At 43.9% G+C, this 14,615-nt stretch overlaps 1 protein-coding gene across 1 annotated transcript in view; it reads left to right on the top strand.

Annotated features, from left to right (window-relative positions):
• Nucleotides 1-14,615, top strand: part of PDE2A (phosphodiesterase 2A) — a 528,828-nt gene that overhangs the window by 141,545 nt on the left and 372,668 nt on the right. The window contains exon 2 of the mRNA XM_042457505.1: nt 14,165-14,228. Within this exon, the coding sequence (XP_042313439.1) occupies nt 14,165-14,228 (64 nt within the window). The remainder of the gene's footprint in view (nt 1-14,164; nt 14,229-14,615) is intronic.

The following is a 14,615-nucleotide window of genomic DNA, read 5'->3' on the forward strand; positions in this document are numbered from 1 at the left end:
TATTACTTCCCTCTATCTAGACACTATACTTTTATTGATGCAGCCTAGAATTGGAAACTGTTCGGAAACCTCAGCGAGTCCAAGATTCTGCGGCCAGAATGCTGACCGGAGCCAGTTACAGGGAGCATATAACTCCTGTATTGAAACAGCTTCACTGGCTACCAGTTCGTTTCCGAGCACAATTCAAAGTGCTGGTTACGACCTATAAAGCCCTACATGGCTTAGGTCCAGACTATTTGAAAGACTGTATCTCCCCATATGAACCACCTAGAGCCCTAAGATCTTCAGGAGAAGGCTTTCTCTCGGTCCCACCACCATCCCAGGCTTGCCTGGTGAGGACCTGAGAGAGAGCCTTCTCAGTGGCTGCTCCTTCCCTGTGGGACTCCCTTCCTTCCAGGGGAGACTAAGCTGGCCCTCACTGCTGGCCTTTCGGAGGCAGCAGGCAAAGACATTTTTGTTTAAACAGGCCTTTTGAGATCTGGCAGGCTTGGTTTTATTGGGAAATGAGAGGGTTGGACTTGGACTGTTTAATTTTTTGTAATTTTTATATTATGATTTTAAGTGTACAATTTTAACTTATGTTTATATATGTTCACCGCCTTGGGTCCCATTTTGGGAGAAAGGCGGGATAAAAATAAATAAATAAATAAATAAATTGGCCTTTTTAGTTGCTGGATCACACTGTTTCCATGGATTTTAGCATACACTGAAGCTGCAGCACAATGTAATGAAAGGCACGCACACCCCATTATTTCCAATGGGGCATGAGCATGGGTGCGTGTGTCTGGAACGGAACCCCCACATAAGGGAAGGGAGGGCTGTACCTTACATTTCTCCTTCATTTTGTTAGCTTTGGCCCAGCTTTTTAATCTATTCAGGTTATTTTGAATCTTGATCCTGCGCTCTGGGGTATTAGCTACTCCTCCTAATTTGGTGTCATTTGGTGCTCCTTAGGTTTCTAATAAGAGCCAGCATGATGTAGGAGTGTTGAAACTACAACTCTGGAGAGCTGGGTTTGAAACCCTACTTGCCCATAGAAACCCACTGGGTGACCTTAGGCAAACCACAGCCTCAGTGGAAGGCAAAGGCAAATGCTCTCTGAATGCCCTCTGAACAAACATTGTCCAGAAAACCCTGTGATAAAATTGACTTTGTTGATGTGGTGCCTTCAAGTCATTTGCGACTTACGGCGACCCTAAGGCAAATCTGTGATGGGGGTTTCTTCAGAATAGGTTTGCCATTGCCTCCATCTGAGGCTGAGAGTGTGTGACTTGCCGAAGGTCAGCCAGTGGGTTTCATGGCTGAGCTGGGATTCGAATCCTGGTTTCCAGAGTCGTAGTCCAACCCTCAAACCATGATGCCACGCTGGCTCTCATAGCCTCAGGGGAAGGCAGTGGCAAACCTCCTCTGAACAAATCTTGCCAAGAAAATCCCAAGATAGGTTCGCCTTAGGGCCGCCATAAGTCAGAAAGGACTGGAAGGCACACAAGAAGACTTGTAGCCTGAGGAAGTCTTGATTCTGCCACAAGGGGGCGCCCTGGGATAGCTCAGAGTATCGGGTACAGCTCTGTTATTCCTGCGCAAGAAAATTGAGGCTTGAGTGGAACCTTTAATTTCCCAGCCCACTCATTTTCAAAAGAGGTAGGGTCAGCTTGCCCCAGCTCTCTCCCCAGCATTACATGGTGAAAGGCCTGGAAGCCATGCTTTATGAGACTTAGGGAGCTGGGTATGTTTCTCCTGGGGAAGAGGCGGTTCAGAGTTGATATGATAGCCCTCTATAAGTATTTGGAGGGGTGTCATATTGAAGATGGAGCAAGCTTGTTTTCTGCTGCTAAAGAAAATAAGACCAAGAGCAATGGATTCAAACTAAAAGAAAAGAGATTCCAGCTCAGTGTTAGGAGGGACCTCCTGACAGTAAGATAGTGGAAAACGTTCCCTTGGAAAGTGGTGGAGTCTCCTCCTTTGGAGGCCTTTCAGCAGAGGCTGGATAGCCATCTGTCACAGGGAGTGCTTTGGTGGAGAGTTCCTGCATGGCAGAAGGGGGTTGGACTGGATGGCCCTTCTTGGGGTCTCTTCCAATTCTATGATTCTATGATTCTTAAGAAAAGTGTAATGCTTTGTCAGTCTGCATCTGGTTATACAGAAGCAGCCAGACACTGTTTATTCGCCACCAGCCACTCGAAGGCCATGGAGGGGGGCCTCTGCAAGGAGAAGATGAATCCTGCTGGGTTTGGGGCCATTATGAGGGGAAGGTGACACATTCCTCCATCCACAATGATAAAAAAAGTTTCAGTATGCAGATTAGCAATACGTTTTACCCCCATAGACCATTTGCAGGAAGCTTCATTGTTCTTGTTCTTGTTGCGTGCCTTCAAGTCGTTTCTGATTTATGATGATCCTATCGTGAAGTTTTCTTGGCAGGTTTCTTCAGAGAGGGTTTGCCATTGCCATCCTCTGAGGTTGAGAGAGTGTGACTTGCCCAGGCTCACTCAGTGGCTTTACATGGCTGAGCTGAGATTTGAACCCTGTTCTCTAGAGTCATAGTCCAACACCTGAACCACTACCTCACCCTGGCTTTCAGCAGGAGGCTATCTATCTCTGTTTTTGGATTTCTACACTATAGTAATATCCGCTATATAAAACATCCAGTTTATTAGGCGGAGCTCCATGTAGGATGGTGTCGTGGTTGGAGTGTTGGACTCTAGAGTCCAGGGTTTGATTATTGCTTGGCCCTGAAACCCACTGGGTGACCTTAGGCAAGTCACACTCTCTCAGCCTCAGGGGAAGGCCAAGGCAAACCACCTCTGAACAAGCAAAGGCTTTGCTGTAGTCAAGAAAGCACATGAAGGTTTTCTTGTGGCATTCCTTGGCAGACTCCATTATCTATCCTATGTTTGCAATGTGATCCCTAATGCCTCTTCCTTTCCTGAAACCAGCTTGCACCGCAGGGATTTCCCATTCTGTATATAGTAGAAGCCTTTGCTGCAGAATTCTGAGCATGGCTCTGCTTGCATGGGAAATTAGCGCAGTGGTTCTGCAGTTGCTGCAATCATTTGTGTCTCCTTCTCTATGGACGGAAATATATATCGATCTCTTCCAGTCTGTGGGCCACTGCTTTGTTTTCCATACTTGTTGGCAGATTTTAGTTAGGAGAAATAAATAATAAGTCACCATAAATCAAAGTCAGCTTGATGGCAGTTAACAACAAGGTTGCAATAGGTACGGAGTGTGTGTGTGTGTGTGTGGTGAAGTGGTTTGAGTGTTAGACTGGAAGTCTGGGACTGTGGGAGGCCAGGATTTGAATCCCTGTCCAGCCATGAAAAGTCACCTTGGGCAAGTCACACTCATCCTCAGATGAATGCAAGGACAAATTTCCTCTGAATCAACATAGCCAAAAAGCCCCTAGAAGTTTGACCTATTGGAGCCACATGGCATAGTGTTTATATTGTTAAAGTTGGATGAGGAATCCAGGGGACAAGATTTCAAATCCCTATACAGCCCTGGAAATCCACCATGTGGCCTTGGCAAGCCTCCTTCTTTCAGCCTCAGAGGAAGACAAATGGCAAGAAGCCTTCTCTGATCCAGTCTTGCCAAGAAATCCCAAGAACAGGTTCACTGTAATCTGGAGATTACTCGAAAGCACGCAACAACAATAATGAATGTGCACTGATGTGGTTTTGCACAGTCTCTTTGCAATGCTTACATCCAAAAAGCCCTGGGAGGAAGAATTTTACTCTAAACTCATAGGGCTCAATGGATATCTATATATCTGTTGAGCCATATGCGTTTAGATTAAAATTCCTCCCCTAGAATGATCTAGTGGGTTGAATGTTGGACTACAACTCTGGAGAATGGGGTTTGAATCCCAGCTTGGCCATATAAACCCACTGGGTGACCGTAGGCAAGTCACATACTCTCAGCCTCATACAATGGCAATGACAACAATCCTCTGAAGAAACTTGCAAAGAAAACCTCATGATAGTGTTGTTGTTGTTGTTGTTGTTGTTATATTTATTTGTATCCCGCTCTTCTCCCAGAACTGGGACTCAGAGCGGCTTAGGGTAGTGTTGCCGTAGGGTAGTGATAAATTGAGAATTCACTTGAAGGCGCCCAACAGCTATATATGCATGTGTGTGTGTGTGTGTGTGTGTGTGTATGTGTGTATAGTTGCCCCTTCAAGTCTGCAGACTTGAAAATCTGTGGACTTGAAAATCCGCAGAGGGGCGACCGCCATTAACCCCAATGGGGTATGCACCCATGGCATGTGCCCTGCATGCACACACCGATTGCCGCTGGGGCCTTTGGGGGGCAATTGTCTATAGAAGCCTCAGAAACATGCATTTATATTAACATTTTTTAAAAAATCAGCAAATTTTTTCACGTGTCCTCCATGTTTAAAAAAAGTGTCCTCTATTTGAAAATTTTGTCCTACATTTGTCCTGGCATATTTATATATTTAATGTTTTTAAAAAAATTATTTAATTATTTATTTTTTGGCTTCGGCCCCCCAGTTGTCTGAGGGACAGCAACCTGGCCCCTGGCTCAAAAAGATTGCCTACCCCTGAGGGAGCTTGAATATGCGTGAGTTTTGGAATGGATCCTCCATGAGTTCCAAGCGCCAACTGTGTGCATACTGTGTGTGTGTGTGTGTTGCAGAAAGACCTTCATCCCCTCCACTCTAGTTATTGGTGCTCACTCTCCCTCCCCTTCTACTTTCTCCTTGAAAAGACTGGACATTCCCCACCTACCCACCCACCCAGAAACAAAATTTGACAGCTGCTTCAGCTATGGCCCTGAATTTGCAAGACCTGAGTGGGGCTGTCTGCAAGACCTAAGCAGGACTGTTCATAACAGGAGGTCTTGGAGATCTCTCATTTATAGGGTTAGCATAGCTTGATGCCCACTTGATGGCCATTAACAGCAACAACGTCATCTCTTCCTTCACCATTCAAATGATGCCAACCTCAGCGCAGCTGAGTGATGGAACCATTTCCATAACCAAACTCTGGCAACCTTGGAGTTGGTTGTGATGTGTGTAGATAGGCATGCAAATGGAGGTGAACTGCAGCTGCTTCTTTGCACGTAGCATCTCATCCTGTCTGTTTGTGTGTGTGTGCGCACGCAAGGGTGTCTGTGTGCCACGAGAAGAGTTGCCACATCGGAAGGCCTTGAGATTTTAAGACCAGACTTGAGGCCAAGGCTGAAACTTTGGTGGTGAAGGTTTTGTGCATAAAACCCATCATTTTCTTGGCAGAAAATTGTTAAGAAACAGAATCATCCAGTCCAACCCCATTCTGCCATGCAGGAACTCACAATCAAAGCATTGCTAACAGAGGGCCATCCAGCCTTTTGTATTTGCAAACCAGACAATCCTGTTCTCTGTGCAGAAAATGCTGCTTTATGTTTTTTAAAAAAGCCACACACAAATGTTGCATAAAGGCTGCATCCGCACTGCAGAAATAATCCACTCTAACTGCCATCGCTCAGAAAGCTATGCAATTTTGGGATTTGTAGTTTTGTAAGCTGCAAAAGACTTCTCTGTCAGGGAGCTCTGGTGCAATGGCAAACTACAGATCCCAGCATTCCCTCACATTGGGCCATGGTAGGTAAAGTGGTATCAACATGGATGATTTCGGCAGCGTGGACGCAGCCTTAACATCCCAAACCGACAATAGCCTTTGAAAACTGTATGTAGTTTCCAAAGTTTCCTTGCTCACAGGAAGAAAGAAATTGCTGAGATTATTCATTGGCTCCTTTCTGAATGTAATTAGCAAAGAATTACATCCTCAGACAAATGAGAAAAATATTTGTAGTGCTGAAAAATAAGTTTTCCAAACTCTGCATTGAACTGAATGGGAGGAGAAGGCAGCAGGGAGCCTCGTTTTGGAAGCAGCGTTTAAAAGAATGCATGAGTGCTGAGAGTCCCAGAAGGCTTGCCAAACTGCTGAAATAATCCAGTTTGACACCACTTTAACTGTCATGGCGCCATGCTATGGAATCCTGGGATTTGTAGTTTGTTGCAGCACCAGAGCTCTCTGACAGAAAGGGCTAAATGTCTCACAAAACTAAAATTCCCAGAATTGCATAGCATTGGACCATGGCAGTTAAAGCATCATCAAACTGAATCATAGAATCATAGAGTTGGAACAGACCGCATTAATTTTACATCGCAGATGCGGCCTCAGTGCTATGAATATATGAACACAATAATTTTTGAGCATGTGCAGAGTGCTTTCCACCTTAAATCAGGATAGCAGACTAGGGAGTTTATTAATTTTGGCACGAAAGAGGGATAAAGTGCATTTAAAGTATCCTGAAAATAAAGTGAAAATGGCAAGTAATTGTGCGATTGATTATCACACGCAATTGCACAAAGAAAGTGATATCGGAAATGCATTGTCGCTGAAATCCCCAAAGTAAAAAGATGTACATTAATGCTTCTTTGTGGCTACTTCAATGGCAGGTTTGGTGTGACGTCGTGTGCAATCGTTTTGCATAATTACATGATTTTTCTGATATATTCACGGGATAAACTCCCCATCTCTTTCGTGTGATGAACTCCTAAGTGCCATTGCAGGTGTCTAACTGCGCTCTGGAGGCATTTTGGTCTCAATGTGCAACAAATATTCACCAGTAAAATGAAAGATTCAGTTTCTAGCCCTCATGGCTGGAGTGTTTGGCCGGAAAGTGGAACCACAATGTCTGATGACGTCTCAAAAGTCAAAGATTGACAAGATTCTAGGTATTTAGGAGGCAGCTCCAGAACACATTCAGCAAAGCGAGCAAACGCATGCAAAGCCTCCAGTTTGCATAAGTGGAGCATTAACAGATTTGGGTCACAAAGTCATGAAACTGTAGGGTTGGGAGGGACCCACATATGCTTTTATCTATATCTGTTTTAATTTTTTTAATTCCCCATGCGCTACAAGTAAATTGGTTGTTGTCGTGTACCTTCAAGTCATTTGGCGACTTAATATATATGTACTCCAAAACTAAACAGAAGAATGTAACACCTTTCATCTCCATCTAAACATTCCCCCTTTCCCCAGTCCTTTAAACCCCCTCCTTCCCTTGATTCAAATACGAAAGCAATGCTGGTGTCCGAAAAGAAGAACTGCTGGCTTAGGAAATAGTTTAATATTATAACAATTTAATTCTGTTTTAATGTATCACTTTTCAATGTTTTTAACTGTATTGTTCTTTTAATGCCGTGAGCCGCTCTGGGTCCCAATTCTGGGAAAGGGCTGGATATAAGAAAATATGATATAATAATAACAAAACAATAATAATATTCATCATATTCTTAAAAATAACTGAAAATAAATTCCAGCAGCTTACAGTTATTATTATTTTTAATTAGATGGTTCCCTATGAATAATTTGTTGTCATTTGGTCGGTTCCTCTGTATCTTTCCCAGTTCATATTGCTAATAAGTTCCAGCTCCTGTTTCTCTATCTATTTCCCTTTTGTCAATTTAGTGCTGCAATTGTGTTGTGTGAGTTTATCACACGGGAGGCAAAGTGCCTAAATCCTGTGCACAAATGGGATTTAAATCCCAGAAAAATCCCACAAAAGCATGACCATTTTCAGACACATCGGGGGCATTGAGCATTAATGCAAAAATAACACACACAGAAAGTGGACAAAATCGGCTGCTTTTTACTTTCAAGGGAATCCCAAAAGTAAAAAGCAGTCGATTTTGTCTGCTTTCTATGTGGGTTAATGCTGGATTAATGCTCAATGACCCCAACATCGTATGAAAATGATCCTGTTTTTGCGGGATGTGACCACTTTCTGTGTGCATTAATAAATGACGTTGTGTGAAAACAATCCCGCTTTTGCAGGATTTGTCCACTTTCTGTGTGCATTAATGTACAACAGCGTGAGAAAATGATCCTGTTTTTGTGGGATTTGACCACTTTCTGTGTGTGTTAATGCACAACGTCATGTGAAAACGATCCTTTGTGGGATTTTCCCAGTTTTAAATCCCGTTTCTCCATGGGATAAATCCCGTGTAATAAACTCCATAGAGACCAGAGTCAGACCAGTCAAGGAAAGGTAGATCTATTCCTCCTAACTGATTTGTCCAGCCCTTCCCTGTCTTCATGAAGTGCTTAGAGTCCTCTGCCAGAGAGTTTTAGGGACTCACCAAACTACAAATCCCATCCGATGCAGCCATGGCAGTGAAAGTGGGACTATCGAGCAATAATTGTTCAGTGGGCAAGAGACCTGGGAGGGTTTATTGTGTTGCAACTGGGCACCTCAGACATGAGAGTGATGCTTGCCTTCCGTTTTAACTGAGATACATCATGTGCTGGGTATTGGCCGATCTGAGAGCATGTAATTCAGAGCTTCGATTAACCTCAGTTAGGATGAACATCGCCTGCCATGCATTCCTGCACAAACCGAATGATTAAAGCAAATGTGGAACCTGGCTCCGAGGGAAGGATTGACAAATTGATTAGGCTTCGTAAGCAACTAGACCTCTTGCTAATAACTCTGCAACGGAATGGAAGCTGGTCCTCAGTTATTGGCCTCGCTCTGCAAGGATCCCCTGAAGATTTGGATAAATTTATTTGCAATGTACAGAAAGCTAACAGAACAAAGTATGGTATCTTTCAAAATCCACAAGACAGGGATACCAAAGTGCAAAACGCACTTTATCCATGTTGCAACGAGAATGCACATTATCTGTGTTGCAACCAAAATGTACATTCTCCATGTTGCATCCAAAATGCACCTTTTCCATGTTGCTACTAGAAAGCACATTCTCCATGTTGCAAGCTTTCGAAGCTCCACTGGTTTCTTCATCATTCTCCTGATACAGGAGAAAAAAAGATTGAGACACACACTGGGTCTCAAAGACAGTTGCTTTTTGTTGCTTTCAGTTAAATTCCATTTAACTGAATTTAACTGAAAAGAAGATTATAAATGCTATGGAAATTCAGTATCATCCAAAATCTGCAAAGCTATGATATCTTTATGGGACCAACCAACATACACAAAATACATATTGCAAGCTTTCAAAGATCCACTGAATTCTTCATCAAGCAAAGATGTTTAAAATAATACAGGAGGGGAAAAAAAGAATTGATGATGTTAGTCATGGCCCTGCTTTTGGTCCAGATGTTGTGGTTGTTGTTCTCAGTTGAGATAATATGAAGGGCTATCCATGCACTCCTCCTTCTGGCCTTGTGGATTCTTGGAGAGTCAGTCCAGGAAACCATTGTTAAATTCCATTTGCATTTGCAAGACAAAAGGCAACTGCTTTGGAGATCCAGTGTGTCTGAATGATTTTTCTCCTGTATCATTTTTTAAAGCACTTTTTGCCTGATGAAGAAGTCAGTGGAGCTTTGAAAGCTTGCAACATTATTTTGTGCATTTTGGTTGGCCCAAGAAAGCTAGCACTGTCTTCTATCACGATCAACGATTCGCTCACCAAAGCATCTACAACGTCCATGTCTAACTGCCACAGGCTACATACCAAGGGCAGCTGTGTTGGCCACATAGCAAAGGCATTATCCAAAATCCACAAATCAGTGGCCACAGATGCTGGCGAAACGTCAGGAAGAAAATCTTCTAGAACATGGCCACATAGCCCAAAAAACCCACAAAAAACAGTGGCCTTATTCCCACTACCTTTTAAACCGGATCACAGTTCGCTTTGAATGGGTTCAAATGATCCTGGTTTCCACTTAAATCAAATCGCTGAAGTGATTCAGTGAAGGGGGGGGGGGCACACGCTAGACCCATTTAACCCCCTCTTTTCTACACAGATGTTTTCTGTGTCTTTTTGGATAAATCGATTCTGTGTGAATGTGAACCAGATACAGATCGGAATTGATTTAAATTTTCCCTTTGGCTGGCTGGAGCAGGTCCATTTTGAACCGATTCATTAGTGAATGTGAACCACAAGTGGGTTATATTACAGGGAAAAAGTGCGATTGGGCAAATGTAGTGGGAACCATGCTCCACTGTTGAATCAATCCATCGATTCGGATTGCAAGCCGCTTTTTTTTGTAAGTGGGAATGAGGACAGTGATATCTTTATCTGGCCGTCCAAAATGCACATTATGCATACTGCAAGCTTTTAAAGTTCCTAACACTTTTGCCTGATGAAGAAGCCAGTGGCGCTTCGAAAGCTTGCATCATGTATAAAATGTATTTTGGTTGGCCCAATAAAGGTACCCCTGTCTTGTAGATTTTGGAGGATATGGTACTTTGTTCTCCTTTTGTAGTGTTTAACCTTGATTCAACAGGATCACTTGTACTTTGAGGATGAATCTGTTATCTTCCTGATGCCTAGGCCTGAGCAAATGAAACCAAATGATAGACCGGTGCACCAAATTTGCACCCAAGATAAGATGTCTGTTCCAGAGGGCAGATGTTTTCATAGATTTCGGCAGCTCTGGCTTCATTTTATGCATAGGTTCCTTCCTTCACTCATTCTTCCGGCCCAGGAGAAGCATTTCTCTAGGACATGATTTGTGTTATTAAAATCCTTCCAGCTCTTTGAACCATCCACCTTGGCATCTCCTGGGGGCCAGATGATCTGTTGGCCTGTCATGCAGAGACCGGGATGTTTCTTTTGCTTCATTTCAAAATGCAGAATCTTGAAGCCACTTGTGGAAAGAAAAGGAAAAAAGAAGGAATTATTTATCCACAGTTCTAGGCGAACAATGCGTAAATTGCATTTCATACAGTCCTAGAGTTGGAAGAGACTCCAAGGGCCATCCAGTCCAGCCCCATTCTATCATGCAGGAACTCTCAAGCAAAGCATTCCTGAGAGATGGCCATCTGTTTAAAGATCTCCAAAGAAGGAAACTCCACTAAACTACAAGGGAATGTGTTCCACTGTCAAACAGCTCTTACTGTCAGGAAGTTCCTCCTAATATTGAGCTGGAATCATTTTTCCTGGCGCTTGCATCCATTGTTCCGGGTCCTGTTCTCTGGAGCGGCAGAAAACAAGCTTGCTCCCTCCTTAAAATGACCTCCCTTCAACAGGGCTATCATATCACCTCTTAACCATCTCTTCTCCAGGCTGAACATCCCCAGCTCCCTAAGTCATTCCTCATAGGGCTTCATGGTTTCCAGACCCTTCACCATTTTAGTCACCCTCCTTTGGACACGCTCCAGTTTCTCAATGTCCTTTCTGAATTGTGGTGCCCAGAACTGGACACAATATTCCAGGTGGGGCCTGACCAAAGCAGAATAAAGGGCACTATTACTTCTCTTGATCTAGACACTATACTTTTATTGATGCAGCCTAGAATTGCATTGGCCTTTTTAGCTGCCGCATCACACTGTTGACTCATGTTCAACTTGTGGTCTACTTGGACTCCTAGATCCCTTTCACATGTAGTTTCATTCAGCCAGGTGTCACCCATCCTATATATGTGCATTTTATTTTTCGTCCCGAAAGGGCAATACCTTACATTTCTCCGTGTTGAAGTTCATTCTGTTAGCTTTGGCCCAGCTTTCTAGTCTATTCAGGTCATTTTGAATTTTGATCCTGTCCTCTGGAGTATTAGCTATTCCTCCTAATTTAGTGTCATCTGCAAATTTGATAAGTATTCCCCCAATTTTTTCCTCCAAGTCATTGATAAAAATGTTGACTAGCACTGGGCCCAGGACAGAGCCCTGTGGAACACCACTGGTTACTTCTCTCCAGGATGAAAAGGTGCCATTGTTGAGCACCCTTTGCGTTCAGTCGGTCAACCAGTTACAAATCCATGTAACAGTTGCCTTGTCTAGCCCACATTTTACAAGCTTGTTTGCAAGAATGTCATGGGGAACCCTGTCAAAGGCCTTACTGAAATCAAGATACATATACTATATCCACAGCATTCCCTTCATCTACCAAGCTGGTAATTTTATCAAAAAAAGAGATCAGATTTGTCTGGCATGACATGTTTTTCTGAAACCCAAGTTGACTATTTGTGACTATGACATTGCCATCTAGATCTTTCATCCCTAAGGGATGAAATCTTAACCAACTGAAATATTGGAATTAAGAGTTTAAAGCAGGGTAACTAGACATCCTCCTTTTCCAGGACACCATACATTTCAGGCTTCTGTCCAGGAGGAACTCCAAAATGTCCTTCATTTTGAGCATGGCTAAGAAGTATGAATTTACATTTCTACGGACGTTATCACACGGAGGAGAGTTGGCAGTTTAAATGGGGTTTATCTCATCAAAATTGCGCAATTGCTATTAAATTGCAATTAAGATTTTCAGACACAGCGCAATAGAAGAGACATTATCCTAGGAATAACCAAGGAATAACCAGGCAATAAACAGCAAGAAAGCATTTTTGAGATTTTCCCGTAAATGATTTGTTGCTGTTTATTGCCTGATTATTCATGGGTTCAAAATGGCCTTGGATTATTTTCTGCTTGCAAGCTCATTCCCGCAGGAAGTGTGGAGACGTCCTTGTGATGTTCTGGACTTAGATTAAAACATGCTGTTGGGTTTATTAAAGAAAATGAAGTAAGGTATGGCTGGGCATGCAATGTATAGGAAATGTAATAACGTAAGTGCTCTGTCGGAGGGATGAGAGTATGGGATGCTGGAAGAGACTGGCAATCGACCAATGATTGGAGGGATTTTAAAAAGGCTAAGTGGATGTCAATCTGAGACTTCATCTACATTGCAGAATTAATGCAGTTCAATGCCACTTTAACTGCCGTGGCTCCGTGCTATGGAAGTCTGGGATCTGTCATTTTGGTGCAATATTTAGCCTTCTCTGGAGTTTTATCACACTGGGGCTAATTTTGCCATTAAAGAGAGGTTAAAGCGCATTTAAAGCATCCCGCAAATAAAGCAAAAATGGTGTGTAATTGCAGGAATGATTATCACACGCAATTGTGCAAATAAAATGATTTTGGAAATGCATTCCCGCTGAAATCCAAAAAGTAAAAGGATGCGTGTTAATGCTTCTTTTTGACCACTTTAATATGCAGATTTTGTGCGACGTTGTGTGAAATCGTTCTGCATAATTGTGTGATTTTTCTGGCATATTCACAGGATGAACTCCCGATCTCCTTTGTCAGAGAGCTCTGCTGCCATAACAAACTACAATTCCTTGGATTCCATAGGAACTGGGCCTATAAGAATGATGTTTAGTTTGATTTGAGCCTATAAGAATGGTGTTTTTTGAATGGTTTTAGCTTTCTGATGCAGTGTAGCGTATTTGTATGGTATCTGATTTTTGTGTTTTACTTGGCTTCTTTTCTTTTCTTTTCTTTTCTTGCAATGGCTCCTGAAGCTTTCCAGTGAAGCTTGGAAAGCCTGCACCATGTAGTTATTTATTTATTGCCTTTGGTTGTCCCTATAAAGGTATCCCCGCTTTGTGGATTTTGGATGTGACTGTCCTTTCGCAGGGCTGTGGATCACTGGCAACTTGCAAGACTCTCATTCACTGTTGTTGTTGCAGAGTGCCCTCAAGCCTTTTCTGACTTCGGGCGACCCTAAGGCAGGAACCTGTCCTGGGGTTTCCTTGGCAAGATTTGTCCAGCGGAGGTTTGGCATTGCCATCCTGAGGCTGAGAGAGTGTGACTTGCCCAGCAGGGATTTGAACCCTGGCCTCCAAAGTCCAACGCTCAGACTGCTTCGCCATACTGGCTCTTACCTCTCATTCATTGGGTTGTTGTACATTGAAGTCAACTTCATGCCACTTAACAACAACAACAACAAGAATAAATTTCTTTTCAGCGCCTTTGGCCGCAGTGTCCAGAGAAAGGGGAGCTAAAAGACAAAGTGGCCACAGATGAAAAATCGCAAAACTGGAGGGGGGGGTGATGGGTGCCACCTTCCATTCCCTGCATACCTCTCTGCATTTGTGCAGTTTGCAGAGAGGGACCACAATCCTTCTCCTCCCTGGTTTCCTCTGACTGAAGGAGTGAGGCTGGGCTGCTGCTTTCTCCCCATGGCAGGTGTGTGCATGGCAAGCCAAGGGTGTGTGTCTGTGCATGTGTCTATGTGGCTATGTGTGTGACAGCAGCCAGAAGGTAGGAGGAAGGCCTGGTGCCTGGCTTGCCAAAGCCTCTCCATCCATCCCTGTTCCAGCGGCATTTGCTGTAGCGGCAGCCGCAAGCCTGGCACCAGGAGCAGCATGGTCCTGATCCTGCACCACATCCTCATGGCTGCTCTTCACTTTTTCAGACGGGGCCAGCAGGTCTTCCTGAAGGCTGAGGAGGCTGCCAGCCCGGGCTCAGACACGCTCCAGGTAGGTCCCTCCTTTGGCTCTCTTGGGGGGCTCGGAGGGGGGGGGGCTCTGGGGGCATGGGATCTGAACGCCTTGGCAAGAGCTGCTTGCCTCCTCCGCTCACCTGCCTCTGGTCCTGCCTTGGCATCTCCTGCCTCTCCTTTGGCACATGAGCTGCGGCTTAGGCAACTCAGGTGCCACTTTGCAACATCCCAGTTGCACCGGTCAGGACACTTCTCTTTCTCTCCCTCCCTCCCATTCCTTTTTTCTTTCCTTCCCCCTCTCATCACTTTCTCTTTCCTTACCTCCCACCTCTTATGGCTCTCTCTTTGTTTTTCTTTTCCTTCCCTCCCTACGTGTCTTCCTTCCTTCCTTCCTTCCTTCCTTCCTTCCTTCCTTCCTTCCTTC

Source organism: Sceloporus undulatus, chromosome 3 (assembly GCF_019175285.1).
Source record: "Sceloporus undulatus isolate JIND9_A2432 ecotype Alabama chromosome 3, SceUnd_v1.1, whole genome shotgun sequence".
Taxonomy (NCBI): domain Eukaryota; kingdom Metazoa; phylum Chordata; class Lepidosauria; order Squamata; family Phrynosomatidae; genus Sceloporus; species Sceloporus undulatus.